Source organism: Topomyia yanbarensis, chromosome 3 (genome assembly GCF_030247195.1).
Source record: "Topomyia yanbarensis strain Yona2022 chromosome 3, ASM3024719v1, whole genome shotgun sequence".
In the NCBI taxonomy this organism is placed as follows: Eukaryota; Metazoa; Arthropoda; class Insecta; order Diptera; family Culicidae; genus Topomyia; species Topomyia yanbarensis.
Window position 1 is genome coordinate 168631220 of NC_080672.1, and position 18055 is coordinate 168649274.

Sequence of the window (18055 nt, forward strand, 5' to 3'; positions counted from 1 at the left end):
GCACGTGTGCAAACTTTAAATTAAATGCGTTAATGAAACATGTTTCGAAGGCCTTGGTTTATTTAAATTTTTATTTTCTGGATAGCATTGATAGATATTATTTTTTATAAAGTCTTTTGCTGATAGAAAAAGTTTAGCATAGAGAAACGATTCCGACAATACATTTTATAGCATTGCTGGGCACATTAAAACCGAAGCCAGCTTCCACTCAATTGGCAATTTTGCTGGCCCATTTCCACTTTGTTACTGCAGGTACATAATGAAGTAGCAAAAGTTTTTTAACAGAACCACATGCACACATTTGTAACCAACAGATCCCAGAGGGACAACAGCAGATTTCCGAGGAGTAAAAAGTTCCGGCGCAAGTGGCCGTTTTATGGGCAAAGTTGGATAATTTATTATGCAGTTCCGAAACAAATTACCAGCTCAGCAATACGTATTACCCTCCGTTGTAGTCTGTGACGGACTGCAAATGGTTGTGCTCTTGAACAGGATTTGCGATTTGGATACTTACGATTTGTTGTGAAAGTAGTAACAGAAGATAATAATGGTTTCAAGTATTGTTTAGACTGCAGAACTAATGATGGCTTCTTTCATTGAATGTGTTGTTTATTGTTCCATTCTCAAAGGTTGACAATCTCCTATGTCGCCTTTTATTCAAACTTAAACGGACTCAGTTTCGGACCTAGCTGCTGTCAAACGGTTTCCTTGAAACCTGCTTCGAACCTAGGTTATGCGCCATTGAACTGAAAACCCGAAATGAAATATATAACTGAAATATATTTCAGGTTCGCTCAAACTAGACCTGTTTTGCGAGAACCCAGCTCAGTTCCATCAAATTCGTTTGTTTGATGCATGTAACCTAGGTATCATTTCCAGGTTCTCAAGCGACAAGTACAGTAGAGTTATTTATAGAAGGGTCTGGTTGGATTTTTTCTGGGGATTTAATTTGGGAAACTTTTTTGAAAACTAGTTTTATGTTATCAATGCAAATTATACATGTTTCAAAATTTAAAACTAAAAAAACTACGTGTATGGTCACTGGGAGCAGTGTGTACTCATCCCAACTAACCATAGTCTTGTGTGGCTAGTTGCACGATTCATTGGGTTACTGTTCCAGAGCCCAGTAACCTTAAGACGGTATGCACAAGAAAGTGCTTCTTGTTTCAGAAACACATATGGTGGTATTATGTTCAAGAGTGTGTTACCGAGAATTTTGATTGGATGGTGTAACTTTGATTGGATTGGCATAACTTCTCCCTTCTGCCACCAAACAACCTGCGCCCGTATGCCAGTATTGGTCTAACAATTGTTGTGTAGATCCTCTAAATGTACTTGGGTTTGAGTTCCCAAGATTTGCCGAAAGCCCGTCTATATTAGCTGATGGCCATGCAAGCTTTCTTCATTTTGAAATCGATGTGAGCTGTCCAATTAAGTTTTGAGTCAAGAATTACCTCAACGTACTTAATTTAATCTACGATAATAATTTCAGTGTCAAAGAACTGCGACTGACGAGCTCCTTCGTTGTGTGAAAAGCTCCATTGATTTACTGATAGTCCAACATGAAGACACCGTTGCTCAACAACACATAAGGCTTGTTGCATCATATCAAAAAGTGATCATTATGTGATAATCATCGGCGAAACCATATGTCGGATACCCAAACTCAATAAGTTTCCTCAACAAGTACACCATCATGAGGACATCCGCAGACACTCAGTTTTCTTATCTCTACTTGTCTTAACGATGAGGAGCACAGATATCGATTGCTGAGCATTGCGTGTATCTAATTCGTGATATATGCTGGTACTCCATGACAACGTGCTGTTTTCAAAATGGCTTCGAAAGACACGTTGTCTAAAGCACCTTCAAAATCGAGAAAAATTTCTAAACTTGATTGCTTTTGTGAAAAAGTTTTTTCACTGTTGTAGATAACATTGTGTAACAGGATGGTAGTCTATAGACTTCCTCCGCTGATATGCTAGTTGCATAGCATGCAGCGGGTGCTCGCCTAAGCTAACATCCCAAATGTAGTGGTCGATTAAACGTTCCTATGATTTGAGAAGGAAGGAAGTCAGATTGATCGGTCTAAAGCTCATTGCCTCGTCATAAGTGAGAATGAATTTTACAGTTATTTCCCGCCACGCTAATGGAATGTATCCTGTTGCAAGACTACAAGTAAGAACCTTTTTCAAAATATGCTTGAAGTGTTCATATCGTCTCAATCTACCATTTGATCGATTCGGTTATCACAATTCTACGAGCAAAGCCCAAGAATAAGAACTACCTGAAAAGAACCCAGGGGCGGTCGTCATTGATGGCTCCATGATCCTACTGAGACGGAAATGCATTCCATATATAAACTTTCCCCTTTTGATCGGAAGTAACTGCACACTACCCTGAAGCAGCTCAATCTTTTCATTCAAAATTACCAAAGCAGGTGCTTTGCATTAAACGACTTCCAATTTTGGACAGTAACTCCAGCAGCGGCGTTTAGTATATCGTCCCAATCGTAATCGTAACTACAAAAATTTAGGTTATACATATAGCCAAGAAAAGGTTGATGTTGCGTAAACTTATTGACGAGTTATCAAATGATTGAAGGATGTGTAGGCCACCAAATCGCCATCTTCTGACAACTGCTTTAGGACAGATATACATGCAATCAAACGGGTTTGAAAATATCTCAATTTATTCTTTTGTTTTCAAGAGAATCATTCACCTTTTTATTTTTCTTCTGTATTCCCGGGATTTCCCGGGAAATTTAATATTTATTTCCCGAATCCCGGGAAGCTGAAAACCGTCGGGAAATGGAAACTCTACATACAGCCTGGAAAGTGTGTGTCAAAAAGACAGTTGAATACTACATCTTCGTCAGACGAGTATTCACTATGGTAGTTCTAATCGAACTAACATGGGAGTCTTTCGATTTCGAAAGAAACTTATTTAATCTACTAGTCTCATTGAGACTTGAAACATTTGTGCAGAGGCATAAAGGATCGAAGGGCATTTGTTAGTGTATATGTTATAAGAACATTAGTCAAATATCTGCATTCTACTTCTACGGTAAGTGAGGTTAAACGGTCTTTAGAATTTACCCTCCGAAATTAGTTGAAATTTTGTATACTTTCTCTTTGAATTTACGATCAACACACTAAATTGGCATATGTTGTCGTGGAAAAACGAGAATATAGAAAGCATTTCAATTTTTCGCATCCATCAAGTTCAGAAAATATTTCAACAGATGAATTTTAAGGCCAGCATATCCTGGCAGGCCAAGCTGAGGAAAGATACAAACTGTTATAATAACTTTTTAGAATTTCTTGAAATTCGCCTGCTTTTGGCCTGCTTTATCCAGGCTCAGACCATAGTTGATCCATCTTGCCTATGGTTGTCGTTCTTGTTTTTGCACTTCCGATAGTGTTGTGTTGTGAACGATAGTCTTCTTTTCACAGTTTTATGTCGATGTGTTTCAAGAACTGCACGATGCTTTTTAGCTTTTCTGAATTTTGATCTTCGAAGATTTTGGTAATTGGTTTCATTTTGTACAGTGGTACAGGATGTATTCCAGGTCCTTAACTTCGTCACATCTTTCGCACATTTCATCTGACTCCCATTTCCATCTGAATTTTCAGTCTTTTGTAATGCAATGGTTTGATCTTATTCTGCTTAAAACAATCTTTTCTTCAGTTGTCAGCTTCAATTCTTTGCGCCAGAGCCTACTCAGCGGTGTCTTCGATAACTCAAAGGGTTTTACTCCTTTCGTTTTCGATATTTCTTGGTATATGTTAGTCTACTTTATCCATTATCATTTCTTTGCTAAGATAAGGGTATACCCAGCGTGAGCGATTTCCTGGTCGTTTCGTCTTCAACTCCGATGTTTTTTGTTGCTCGCTCCGCTAGCTGATCAGCCATTTCGTTTCCTTGGATTCCTGCATAGCTAGGCATCCATTTTATTGTCACTTTTAATCCCTTGTTTGTCATAGCTGCTATTTGTAGCGAAATCTCACCACATGGTTGTTCTCCTTGTTGGTGTGGCATTCATATGCGCTTTTGGAGGCGGTGATTATGACTGTTTCTTTGTAGCTTTTCTCCGCGATCATCTTCAGAGATTCGGATATTGCCCTGAGTTCTGCGTTGGTGATACTGGTGTTGCGGTTGATCTTTTCTGTCCTATGACCTTCCGGCAGTCGCGCTAGTGCACTAAGTGCACGCTGCTCTGAAAATCTAGCCAAATCGTCTAGAGCAGCTGAGGCTGCTCGTTCAGTGAGCCATTTGCGCGACTTCCGGAAGGATAATGCTTGTCGGCCCAGTTTATTCCAGTACTTAGATGCATCTGTGAATAATTTGTGTACGTTCACATATGTGGTTTGTAGCGATTCGCTTGCAGCCGCCCTCCATTGTTGAGAATTGATGTTGTTTTTTTGCTTCGATTCCCGGGTGCTTCGATTCTGTCATGAAGGATCCGTTGCCTTTATCGTTGTCTACGTTGGCTTCGTCTACGAACTTCCGGTTCGGGTTCCAGTTGTACTTGGTCTTCAGAGTATCTTTCATCGCCAGATATTTCAGTCTCTTCTCCGTTGGTAACTGCCCACAGTCTGCCAGCATTACGTTTACCGGTGTGCTTTTCAAGTAGCGCATGGCTACCATAACAAACGTGTTTTGGACAGATTCTAGTTTTTGCCGATTAGGTTTCGCTGTGTTGCCATATACTATTCCATTTTGGATCTCATGAGGGCGTTTCCTATTTTTAGCATTGTTTTCGGATCTGCCAGGTTAAATGGTCTTTAGAATTTCTGTTGTTTATCATTTCCAGCATGTTCATGTTTTTGCTAGCCTTAGTGGTTACCGCCTCTATGTGCTTCCTATGTGTGAGGCCTCGGTCTATTGTGTATCCCAGGTGTTTGTGTGTGAAGGAAGCGTTGCTGTTTTGTCTGAATTTTGCTGTTCATCTCTCTTCTTATACTCTCTGGCTGAATGGTATTTTCGAAAGATTTTATTAATGTTAAAAGTCCGCTCCACTGACAATGCGTATGCCTTTTAAAAATGAGATATCTGTTTAGAATTAATCATTGTAGAACTGCCTTAAAAATTGATCTTCAAAATGCTAAAAAATGTTCTAGGCTCCCCGATAGAACATTTCAAAGTTATGCTAAGATGACAGAGAAGTTTCTAAGCATTCGATTAGTGAGTAATTCAGCGTTACCGATTTTTTGTGATAAAATTTTCTATCAGGAACACCGTATGGTGTTTAAGGAAGGACATGATTGACATTACCAGGAGGTACCACAGAATAGTAAATATCAGAAATTTTGCATCTTTCTTTAGCTTACTATTAGCTTACTATAACTTGGCCAAGTCTCTTTATGAAATCTTCGCCACGTCTCCCCAACATTTGTTCTATCATTCAATGTCGTCGATATTTTAGTAGTAACTATTCCAATATTCCGATTTATGTTAAATCAATTCACCACTTCATAAGTAATTACATGATGTATGAGGCTAATGATAATTGTAGAATCTCGCGCTTGGTCAAGTCTCCACATGCTCGCCTATACAACTATTGGTACATCGACCCTATTATATTCCGGTGGGCAGGAAGTCAAATAATCATTTATCTGAAGATTAAAAATAACCAAACTACTATCATCGATCGAATCTTGAACTCGGCTATGGCTTTCCGTCTTAGACAATATAAACAGTAACCACTTTTTTGTAGATTCAATTCCTTGACTCTGCAAGTTAAAAGTAAACTCAATATCGCCGTTCGCAACTTCAAGTCATTGGCAAATACTTGACACTTTATATTTTATTCATCTTTTCCAGAAACGGCAAAACTACTACCAGTTGCGACCTTACCGCTGCTGAACAGAGTTGAAATTGGTTCTGCCATATCCCCCCGAGTCGAACGAGAGTTATTGAATTCGCATAGCACCTTCAATCATAATCGAGTAGATGGGTGAGTATCGAAAAAGTTGTACATAAATATGCATGGTCAGGGTATATGGTAATTTCGTCTTAGAGAGTATAGCTTAATTTAGTTGGCCATGCTTAGGATTAATATTATATGACAATTATGTTAATAAAATGTATCAACATCTTAAGATTCGAAAAAAACGCTATAAAAACATCTATCTATTCAACGGTGTATTGGTATATTTCTTATTTATTGATATTCTTTATTACAAATTGCCCTAATGTAAACCAAGATATGTTTTGATTCACCGGAAGCATGACGAACCCTTGCTTAATATAACGATAAACGTGAGTAATTTAACAAATCCACTCACAAACCTCACACTGTATACCGAACGGATGTCAAATCAATGGCTTCCGTATCTAATCCAAAAAGGAAAGGTAGATTCTCGAATCTCGAAAATTCCTTCATGGAAGGCACGAACTGATTGATTCGAATCGTTTGTGTCTTATCGGTTATCTCTTTTCCATTCCGAACGTGCTGCGAATGTTTGAGTGGAAAAGCGCGCGATGGAAAAATATGTCACACACGGAGTGATTTCCTTTCTCCTGCAAACTGTAATAAGTTATAAGAATGTTATGCTCCTGAAAGAACAGATGTGTGATAATGCGTATATTGGTGGTGGAATCGAACCGTGGTAATGGAATTTATCATTGTTATTCCTATGTTTTAAAGTACTTCAACCCTACAACTGTATTTAATAAATTGGAAGCGACATTTCGCTTTAAATTTGAAGTTATTTGTTAAATAAATAAAATTTCTGTACTTTTATGTACATGCTTTGTTAAATTTTCAGCAAAAATATAATATTTTGTTCCTAAAAAAACTAGCAGACATTAATTGCAATCGATTGGCCATAGCTGCATTTAATGTTATTTAAAGAATATTAAAAAAATAGTTTCGCGTATTTTCTGAATAATTTCTATCAAACCCCATTATGTTGTAACTTAGACTATCGGTTCAGTTACGGCAGTCATGGCAAAAGCAGTGTAGCAACTAGGTTCGATGGTAATTGCCGCCCGATCCACCTCGGAGAGAAGAAGTCTGTCATCGTGGCACCGGATACAGCCGAGCGTCCATATCCAATATCCTGGCGCTGCTAATTTTACTATTGTCGTTTAGCTGTGTAAAGCACAAGCTTTGCTCATAGGCTGCTGCAGAGTTGCAAAATATCAAAGAATGTATGGTGGAGGTGTATTTTTCATTCTAGTAAGGGCTCTGACTAGGCATCGCAAACTCAATCATCACATAAATACTGTCCAGCGTGCTGAGCAAGATTGGTGCGATATTTGGAAGTCCAATTTGAGAACTTCGTATAATCTGAGATGTAACTGCCCTGCTGTAGTGCAATTGCATTTCCGGACTCGCAATTCTCAAATCAGAACGCGAACCAAAAACTGTGTATCTAAATGGAGGGCTGTTGAGAACCGCGTTCGGGCCCAGTTCTGACATTACCAACGCACAGTGTTTGAAAACGTTGTTTTCGTGCTTAAAATTAATATCGTCTAAACCGTTAACTTTAGAAGTATAGTTTGTTCGGAGAAGTTGATACCCTTATGATTGTGCATCCGCAGAAGTATATCGTTCAGTGATTAATTCACCTGTAAGTAATATCCGAGATTTATTTTCTGAACTAATTAAGATAGAGACTTTACGTATCCGGCAAAGTTGTAGCAAATATTACTGCAAAAGAAATGGCTGAAGACATCATATATCTAACTATACTAGTTTAAAAGTTATGGAACATTTTATATGGAAGACCCCTTAAAATTAGTTTTTTCTTGATAATTTTTTTAGACATTCTCCTACCATCTTGAAATCTTCCACAAAGTTGTTTGCATTATCAAAACACATAATTTTGCCGAACAAAGTTATTTCTCATCTGTTGAATTTAAAAAGATTTTGACATATTTTTAGAGTACCTTCCATCTTGAATAACTCGTTAAGGAGCAAAAAAAAATCAAACAAAATCATAACTAATTGAAAGTACTAGCTTTTTACTTTCATATAGTGCTCCGATTGTTAGTGGATGCTATTCTCCCCGAGTGTGATGAATGTTCAAAACAATATGCCACCGCAGAGGAATAAAATGCAATACTCAAGCGCACTGCGACAAGCAGCTTCATCTTTTCATGGTAAATTACAGAGATGATTGTATAGAGATGCGCGAACCCAAAACAACGGTTCCAAACGAGCAATGTAAACAAATATAGCGGACTTAGGAAGTAAATCGTGGGGAGTATTGAGATTTAAATAAAAAGAAATCCATGTAATTATGTTTACATACGAAGAGTGTAACCTTTATATACATGCACATTAAAAACTTTTATGGTACAAATAGAGTACTAGTAAATTTAAACACGTTTTTAATATTACAAAGCCATTGATCGATTGTCTATTCCCTCATTTTGTGTAACTGCTAGATGCAACGTCTGAACATAATAAATTTATCGACTGGCTTTGACCCGGAGATTTTAACTGACCTGGGGGATGGTGGATTATGAGTGAAACTAGACAGAAATTGGAATCAAAACTACTGCTCGACATTTTAGAGCACTTTAATAACTTTTTGCCTTTCTCATAAAGAAAGGTTATGCAATCGGTCGGAATTTCGAGCTATTTACCGAGGCCCGCAGGGCCGAATCTCTTATACCATTCGACTCAGTTCGTCGAGATCGGAAAAAGTCTGTATGTGTGTATGTATGTATGTATGTATGTGTCAAGCAATCTCACCAATTTCTCTCAGAGATGGCTAGACCGATTTGCACAAACTTAGTCTCAAATGGAAGGTACAAGCTTCCCATAGGTCGCTATTGAATTTTTTTTCTAGATCGGACTTCTGGTTCCGAAGTTACGGGTTGAACAGTTCGATCACACAACAAATTCCCATATGAACTGGTACCACCATAATGTCCAAATGATGCAATACATATTAAAATGTGCACAACATTACTTGGATTTGCGTGTCTAGATCATTAATGCCCCATCGAAGTCACCTTGACCGAATTGGCCATCTATGACGGTTCTTGATGCCCCCGGGAAACTTGCTAACTCCTTTAGTTAATGCCATACCTATTTCTCAGCGAAATATTTACCGATTTTTACAACCATGGTCTCAAATGAAAGATCCATCAGCTGCTATTTAATTTCTTATTGATCCTACTTTCGGTTTCGGAAGTATAGAATGATGAAAACGAACATACAACAAATCCCGATTTCAACGTATACTGCCGTGGATGTAAAAAGGTGACCACAACTGCTTGGATTTGTAGTTCTAGGCCAAAGTCTCTTTGGTCACGTTGGCCACCATCGCACAGTGGTCCAAAACGCGAAAAACGTGATCGTTTTGAATAACTTCGAAATGGTTAGTTATAGCGATTTACTATCTTCGGAAGAATTTCTGACAATGAGACGCTCCATCTTTATAAGTCAAAAGTTTGATGATTAATCCTCCTACAAGTGAGATTCAAAATTTATTTCTCATATAATTAGAGATAGCGAATTGGTGTACTCTGCAAAGTTGTAGTAAATTCTTCTACAAGAAACTTTACTGAAGATGGTAATAGTCTATCTTTAATATTCTTTGAGATATAAAGCATTATTAGAGGAAATACCGAAAAAATCAATTTTTTCATTATAACTTCTTTCCAAGATTTTTTGGAAGTTCAAAATGTTCTACAAAACTATCACAATTGATGAAATACAAAATTTCGGTGAAGGAAGCAACTTAATATGTTGAGCAGATTCTGAGATATTCACGATTTTTAGTCGAAAAATGGCCTACTTTGCACTCAAATAATTCATGAACGGGCAAAAACGGGCAAACCACTCTATATGTATTTGAAAGTACAAGAAAGATGCTGCAAGATTCTGTATGAATCACTTGTATCCGGTTGTATCCATGGCTCTGGTAGCTGTATTTAAAGAATATCATTTATTAGTCTAAAATATTGATACGAAACATATTCGATAAAACTGTTGAGATACAGTGGTGGTACCTTCGGCAAAGTGTCGGGAAATATTCTTCTTAGAAACATTGCCGAAGACACCAGTTTGCCACATTTACTAGTTTCTTAGATATGGTGCAATATTTATGGAAAGCCTACTAAAAGCGATTCATTCGGTAATCGCGCATGCTTTGATTACTTGTTTAGCATTGTCACTGTATAGCGTTACATATTCGGTGAACTGAAGAGTGGGACTATGTTCGGCATTCTATGTGGAATGTTCTCACAAGAGACATTGTCGAAGACAGCAGCTTTCTGTCTTGACTGGTTTTTAGATACAGTGCATTGTTCGGTGGTACAGAGAGTAATGCGTTGTCTTATGAGCCATATAGTCGAATCCTAACAAGAAACGATTTTATGTATAAGTAGGTTGTGTATTAGCTCTGAAATCGGTTGCAAAGTTTGTCAACACAGAAGGTCAAGTTCCACAATAGAATGTAGTACCAGGGCTTGGAACATTAATATAAGCAAACCGTTTACATTTGCTATGAACGACTTGACAGTTGAATTTGTATTATTATGAAAGAAAGCCTTTTAAAAATTTGTTTATTGTCCACCATCGCGATTACTGCAAATACAAATCATTCGATCCAATAAACAACAACTGACGTAACGCTATACAGTGACAATGCTAAACAAGTAATCATGGCCGGTTGTCACGGTAAAGATAGATACGTCTACCTTTATCAAGGACACATGATAGTGAACTCGAGTGATTCGTAGTTAATCTGCCTAAGCTCGACCCTCATTATCAGAAGGCAAAAATTAAGCCCGCACGATATTAAGCCTGTTCTAATGACCCTGCCACTTCTAGTTTTCCGATCTGTTTACTTCACATCCTTGCTCTCACTTGAGTACTATGGCTCTAAGTTTCATAACTTTCCCTACCCAGTAATCTCTAGCTAATTGAATGTCGTTAAAACGTAAAAAAAGAAAATGTGACTAACATAGTCGAAATAAAAAAGGGGAAACAAGTAATCAAAGCATGCGCGATTACCGAATGAATCGCTTTTAGTAGGTTTTTCCTAAATATTGCACCATATCTAAGAAATTAGTAAAGGTGGCAAACTGGTGTCTTCGGCAATGTTTCTAAGAAGAATATTCCCCGACACTTTGCCGAAGGTACCACCACTGTATCTCAACAGTTTTACCGAATATGTTTCGTATCAATATTTTAGATTAATAAATGATATTCTTTAAATACAGCTACCAGAGCCATGGATACAACCGGATACAAGTGATTCATACAGAATCTTGCAGCATCTTTCTTGTACTTTCAAATACATATAGAGTAGTTTGCCCGTTTTTGCCCGTTCATGAATTATTTGAGTGCAAAGTAGGCCATTTTTCGACTAAAAATCGTGAATATCTCAGAATCTGCTCAACATATTAAGTTGCTTCCTTCACCGAAATTTTGTATTTCATCAATTGTTATGGTTTTGTAGAACATTTTGAACTTCCAAAAAATCTTGGAAAGAAGTTATAATAAAAAAATTGATATTTTCGGTATTTCCTCTAATAATGCTCAATATCTCAAAGAATATTAAAGATAGACTATTACCATCTTCAGTAAAGTTTCTTGTAGAAGAATTTACTACAACTTTGCAGAATACACCAATTTGCTATCTTTAATTATATGAGAAATAAATTTTGAATCTCACTTATAGGAGGATTAATCATCAAACTTTTGACTTATAAAGATGAAGCGTCTCATTGTCATAAATTCTTCCGAAGATAGTATATCGCTATAACTAACCATTTCGAAGTTATTCAAAACGATCACGTTTTTCGCGTTTTAAACCACTGTGCATCGATGGTTCCGGAAGCCCCGGCGAAAGTCTCCAAAGACAGAATAACAGTTATATCGATTTCTCAGTAATGACTGGACCGATTGGCCACACTCAGTCTCAAATGATAGAGTTAATCTCGGTTATTGCTGCCATAGCGGCAATAACGGAGTTGGTTCGTTGAGTGGGGGGCTTGGTGACTTCTTCTGATAAAACAAGATATCGGGTTCAATTCCTGATCAATCCAGGGTATTCCCGGAAAGGAATATCCCTGGATTGCCTTGGGTTAGTGGTACGCAACTTTCAATAAAGGGGCCTGATGTGGATGATATAACTCGATTAGACTCTGCACTGCCACTAGGCTCGTCACTTCTCACCTTAGCAGGTGGTAGTACCGATGTCTTGGTCAGGCGGGAGGAGTCTTACAGAGAATTATCAGAAATGGAAGCTATTGGGTTCAATTCCCGATTCTATCAAGTATCTTCCCGGAATGGAAAGTATTGTTAGTATTGAACCTCCAGAATAGTCTTCCGCAATCTCTGCTACCACGCTGAACTTTTGTTTCAAATAACTATGCGTTCCTCGCGCGTATTTGCTGTAACACATGCAGATTTCAATCTATCGGCAACATTAATAGCGTTTTTCTCGAAACCGAATTTTTGAAATTGTCGGACACGATTTCTCAAAAACTATTCAACTTGATTTTGTAACAACTACTAAATATGTGTAGCCTACCGATGAAACACGGAAAACTGAATCTCCCCATTATTGTGAGCGAATTCTACACTAAAATATGAGATTTTTCGGTTTTTATGAAGTCATTTGCCGAAATTCAGACTTTTTCCTTTTTTTTCTTCATCGAGTAACTACAAGTCTAAGCTTTAAAAATCTTACTGAATTTCCTATTTCAGACAATTGTATCAGGAGTTGTCATGTCCGCCGTGGCGCTCCTCGATGTGGAAATAGTTGGACTCTGGGCACGCTCGCATGTGTGGCTCTGCGTGACTGAAAAATCTTTTTTTTCATGCATACTGAATGTATAAATAAATCCTTACATTACACAAGAGGTACATTGTTGCCTTACTTTCGAAATCGTAAAACAAAATTACTTTCGGGTTGTCTAGTCTAGACTAGTCTGTAGAGGTCCTGCAAAATTGCAGACGTTCGCCTACAATTTTTCTTGTCAATATTAATGTTTGTGGCACATGTGGTATGTAATACATTCATTAAAGCGGCCAGGCCAACTGTGCAGCGTACAAAATGAATATGATTCAAAATTATACGGCAATCAAATTATTTATTTAATCAGCGAATTAGTTTGAACATTGAATAGGGGAGACTGAGGAGACTTGATCCCCGGGGAGACTTGATCCCATCATTGTAACTCAAAGGCGGATCAGAATACATTAATCAAATATACTAGAAAGTTGCACAGCTTTATCTAAACATAAGTTTCTTTAACACAAAAAAATACATTGGACATGTGTTACCGAATTTTTACCGATTCAAGGAAAAAAAACTTAGAAGAACTGAAGAAAATTTATTTTCTAAATTTTCAAACTTTTATACAATTGATAAAGTCACCCACTACATACTATACTTTTGCGTACAGAATTACAGGAGAATGTCAATTTTATGAATACGTTATGATTGAGCTAATTTTTTTGTTCAACTATACTTGTACTAAAGTTTGCTGAAATAGATGCTATGGGTTCACTTGATCCCTTCAAATTTGTGGAGATTTGATCCCCTTTCGCCATGCTTCATACACACCACTGAAAATAACCAAATTCACACCAGAACATTTGAAATCATTGTTACCATAAAATAACAAAAAAATACTGTCAAAAATGAACGCTTCATCGTACAGAAACTTAACTGTAATTGTTTACTACAGTATACGTAGCAACCATGCATCCCACATTTGACGTTCCTCAACCATAATAACGACAGCTTTCAAATAATTGCACAGAGATTTAGGGAATTCGTAAAAAAACTTGTGAGAGATGCGTAATATGTAGTAACAAAAATAGTAATATGTAATCACAACAATTTAATCAATACCACAATACATTTATAACATTGAATGGGGTTAGGTACCTATTTTTGTCCTATTAGGAAGGGTACCACATTATTTCATTATTAATTTTATTATTTCAGCTTCTTTGCTTTTTTATTAGGAGCCATTTTTTATTTCGATTATAGAGGTTTTAGCCTTAAGGTCATTCGGCTCTTATTAAGAGCCAATATAATAATAAAATTGTCTTGAGAATGGTGAAAATCTTCTGTTTGAGCGCAGTAAAAACTCTAATCGAGTACCCCAATTATCGCAACACCATTTGAGCCAATGCGTTGAGCAAAGATGGCAGACGCTGCTCTAACCAAAGGCTTCAGATGGGTAGGATGATAATAGAAAAAGGGTAAAAATAGGCTTATTACCCTACATGCTCTTTTAAACACGTTTTCAAAAAATAATCAAGTGTCCCCAAATTAGGGATCGAGTCTCCACTAATCAAAGAATTTTCCAGTTTTTTGTTGTTTTCCGAAAATGCTCATAGCTCATGTCCAGTATAATATTTCCATGTTATTTTTTTTATGATTATCAGTCAACCCTAGAAACAATATAAAACTATAAAAAATACATAGTTTTTGTATCACTTCACGGAGTAGGAGTGAAAAATAAAAAAGGGGATCAAGTCTCCTCAGTCTCCCCTAAGGAAGAAACGTGGACAATCGTACCGACCATTTCAATTTGTTGGGGTTTGATAAATCTAAATCGTTGAATGTGACATGGCTAAGAGGGTTAATGTCACTCCTTTAGTCTTTTCCTGGGACAAATGTATTTAGCCCTGACCTGCCTAAAACGAAATTACTTTCGGTTTGAGCACTTTACAGACGCCCCCCCCCCCCCTTAATAAACTCATATTAGATCCTCGGAGATGGTTGGGCAGATTTTCACAAACTTAGTCTCAAATAATTATCTACATTATGTACATTATCTCGACAGACTGCTATGAAATTTCGTACACATCGGTTAAATGGTTCCGGAAATATAGAATGAATCGTCCGGTCATATAAGAAATACCCATATACGCCAGGACTAAAATTTTCGAAACATGAAATTGCAGAAAGCGAATGCAATCTACCAAAATACGTTAGGTGGTTCCCGTCGTATCCTCCCCTCCGACTAATTATCCCCCACTTCCTTACCATCCCGCATTTCAAAATATGTAACATGAAGACAACATTGAACTCACACTGATTAAGCTAATTAAATATTATATTTTTGTTTGCTTGAAGTATGTCAGCGTCGACATGTTGCTCATCAGACTCGTGGCTGTCATCTACTTGTATATACCTACCAACCTTGTTGAAAAAAATACAAATTATAAACATAAGCAAACAACAGCTATCTTCTCACGTGTATGTGGATTAATAACCGAGCTAATCTCTATAAAATGACCCGAACTAATATCTCTATAAACGACCTATCTCTATATAATATATATTTAAACAATTTCGGCAATATAGTACAAAAATGCAGTTTTTGTGGTCAAAATAATTTCGATTATAATTTTGCACAATTGTAAACTTTGTGGAGCTTATGAATAAAAATACAGAACAAATATTTATGTTGTCTTCCACTGCTATCCCCTAAGACGAGGATCTATCTTCGTTTCGCGGCACGCATTATGATGTCCTGAAAGAAAAAAAATACCAATGTGTTCTCTATCTCGATCTCTCCCTATCTCGATGGTCCTTTCAATATCGACATAGAGAGAGTTAACTGTATGAACCATCTTGCCACTCCAAGTACCAAGCCTCAAAATTAGTCGGAACGCTAACCTGAAGTGGCTATATCTTCGCTGTTCTCCAACAGATCCTAAAAGTTCAGTCTTCCATGGATAACCCTAAGATTGTAGATGTTTTTCGATGTCACAGGATTGTAAAAGGGTTAATATTAAATCATGAAAACTCAATTTTTCCTTGACATGTTTTTTACCTACAAAATGCCCTGTGTGTATGCAATGCTCATGATCCGCTGGGACATCAGCATTGCTCGGAACATGCTTTCCAACGCTAAGCATTGCATACTTACAGGATATTTTGATGATGTTGCACATGTTCATTTTTCCACACGCTAAAAATATGTCTCATTTTTGGACATGTTTTGAAATCAAGAATAATGTTTGAAAAAATGTGTTTATGTCGAGGTATTTTCACCAAATATATACAAAACATGCCTAACAAGAAACATGTAAGTGAAAATAGTATCTCAATCACTTATTAGTTAGAAAATAATGACTTTTCTTAACGTGTTTATTTTAGCATCAGTACACACACGTACCACCCATCAAACGCCTGGTTGAGTTCTACTCCTAAAAACGTTTATTGAAATGTTTTGTGACTTAATCTTAATCTTGTGTACTTTTTGGAATTTTCTAAATATTTGGAATTACTATCTGGCACCCCTGGATGCACGAAAATAAGTAAACAAAATTACTCTGATAAGTCAGCTTTGGTATTTGTATCAGACTTCTGACTGATTTCTGCTAGAACTAGGAGTTGAATGCAACAATCGTTTCGACGTGGGATCGGTTGTTGCTTAGTCCATACTGAATCCATTCAGGATTTAGAACTTATTCTGACAAAGTTTGACTCGGACCAGTATACTGAAAAAATAGTGTGTAGTAATTAGGCAGGCGCCGGTGTGGAGGTGTTCCGATGTTTACCATCAGTATCCCAGCACAAACGATTATACGAACTTTATAAAAAATGTTCCCTCGACGTAACAGATCTGTGATCGGAACTGAATGTCCACAGACATTCAGTTCCGATTTTTGGGTTACATCGTTGGTTTGATTTTTATTGTGTCCAGTTGTGTTGAAGAGATGTAAGTTAAGGGCTAAAGAAAATCTTAGCAATAAGCAGTGAAAAAAAACTAATAGCATTTTCGGGTATTGCACCCATTTGTCGGTGCAACGTTCAAGCTTGGGTGTATTTAGTACATCTATAACGCTATAAGTTTTCATTATTTGTGCCCCAAATGCTCCACAGAATTTAAAAATGTAGAATATGTTTGACACTCAAAACATACGTTTTTTAAGGGATTCGCTTCATGAATAGGGTTACCACCTCTGGCAAGGCTTTGACCCGGAGATTTTTAATGACCTGGTAGTGGAATTCATGGAACATATGAGTACATATTCACTGAAATCAAACAAAAATATGAATCAATGCGATTGCTCGACATTTATCGCTTTTTATTACCCAGTGAGTGAAAAGTGATACTTATTCCCCTTATTAATTCCTTCTGAAACTAGTCGGGGAACCAATTCAGAGCTGGTTGATTGGAATATTACCAAAATTAACTCTCATTTGCTAAGTTTAATGCGCACCGCTATTCAGAGCCGTTCACATATGCTGTAAATTTTTCCGGCTAAACGCAATGAATACAAAAGCACCAGCGACTCTCGCTGTGGCAGATAAGTCCAACGAGCATTGCCCTCCGACACAGCTAACAGGTAGAGCAGAGTAGCAGGATATCAGCACTGCCTGGGCATCGCACTGAGGTATCTTCCAGAATTAATTGTAGGGAGCGAAGAATCTAGTTTTTCGCCACATTCGTTGGGAGATCCCTGCAAAGGAGCAAAGCTCACCTCCGTAGCCAACATCTAAGGACCACTAAAGGAGCAGCAAGCGTTAACACGAGAAGAAATCGTTAGATGTTGACACGGCGGTTGAATTAGACTAACCGCCATCCTACCAAGCAGCAGCTACATATGAGCATCACCAACAGTGAGGCGATTTGGTGAGATTAAAGAAATTTACTTTGTTAAACCATTTTGAGCGGCTTTATGGGATGTAAAATTATTAATTTTAGCAAACCACGGGATATTTTTTCCAAAAATGATGGACAAAATGATTTGTTTTTCAAACGAATTCCGAAATAGTCCTTGGCATATTGGCCACCTTAAAACAAAGGGTTAGTCAAGAAAACAATTCTTACCTCTAGAGCGGGCCCGGAGAAATTGATGTAAAACACGGAGGTCCGGAGATCTACGACAAAAACCGGAGTTTCCGGGTCAAACCCGGAGGGGTGGCATCCATATTTATGAATCATTATTTACCTTCGGGTTTTCCAGGTGCTTTAATAGGCCAGCTGCTGATGGATCGGTTGATTTAATTTCGACATACACGGCAATCTCCGCAACGCCTGTCCGTAGTCTCTCTAGTCCTGCTGGTAAGCTGAGAAAAAGAGTAGCAAAATCATGATCGATCTG

The 18055-nt window shown here is 37.5% G+C and overlaps 1 protein-coding gene across 2 annotated transcripts in view; it reads left to right on the forward strand.

The window, feature by feature from the left end:
- LOC131689098 (somatomedin-B and thrombospondin type-1 domain-containing protein-like) overlaps nucleotides 1-18055 on the forward strand; it is a 203424-nt gene that overhangs the window by 164143 nt on the left and 21226 nt on the right. For both annotated transcript variants that reach the window (XM_058973909.1, XM_058973910.1), the window contains one exon: nucleotides 5827-5959. In XM_058973909.1, coding sequence (XP_058829892.1) covers nucleotides 5827-5959 — 133 coding nt within the window. The remainder of the gene's footprint in view (nucleotides 1-5826; nucleotides 5960-18055) is intronic.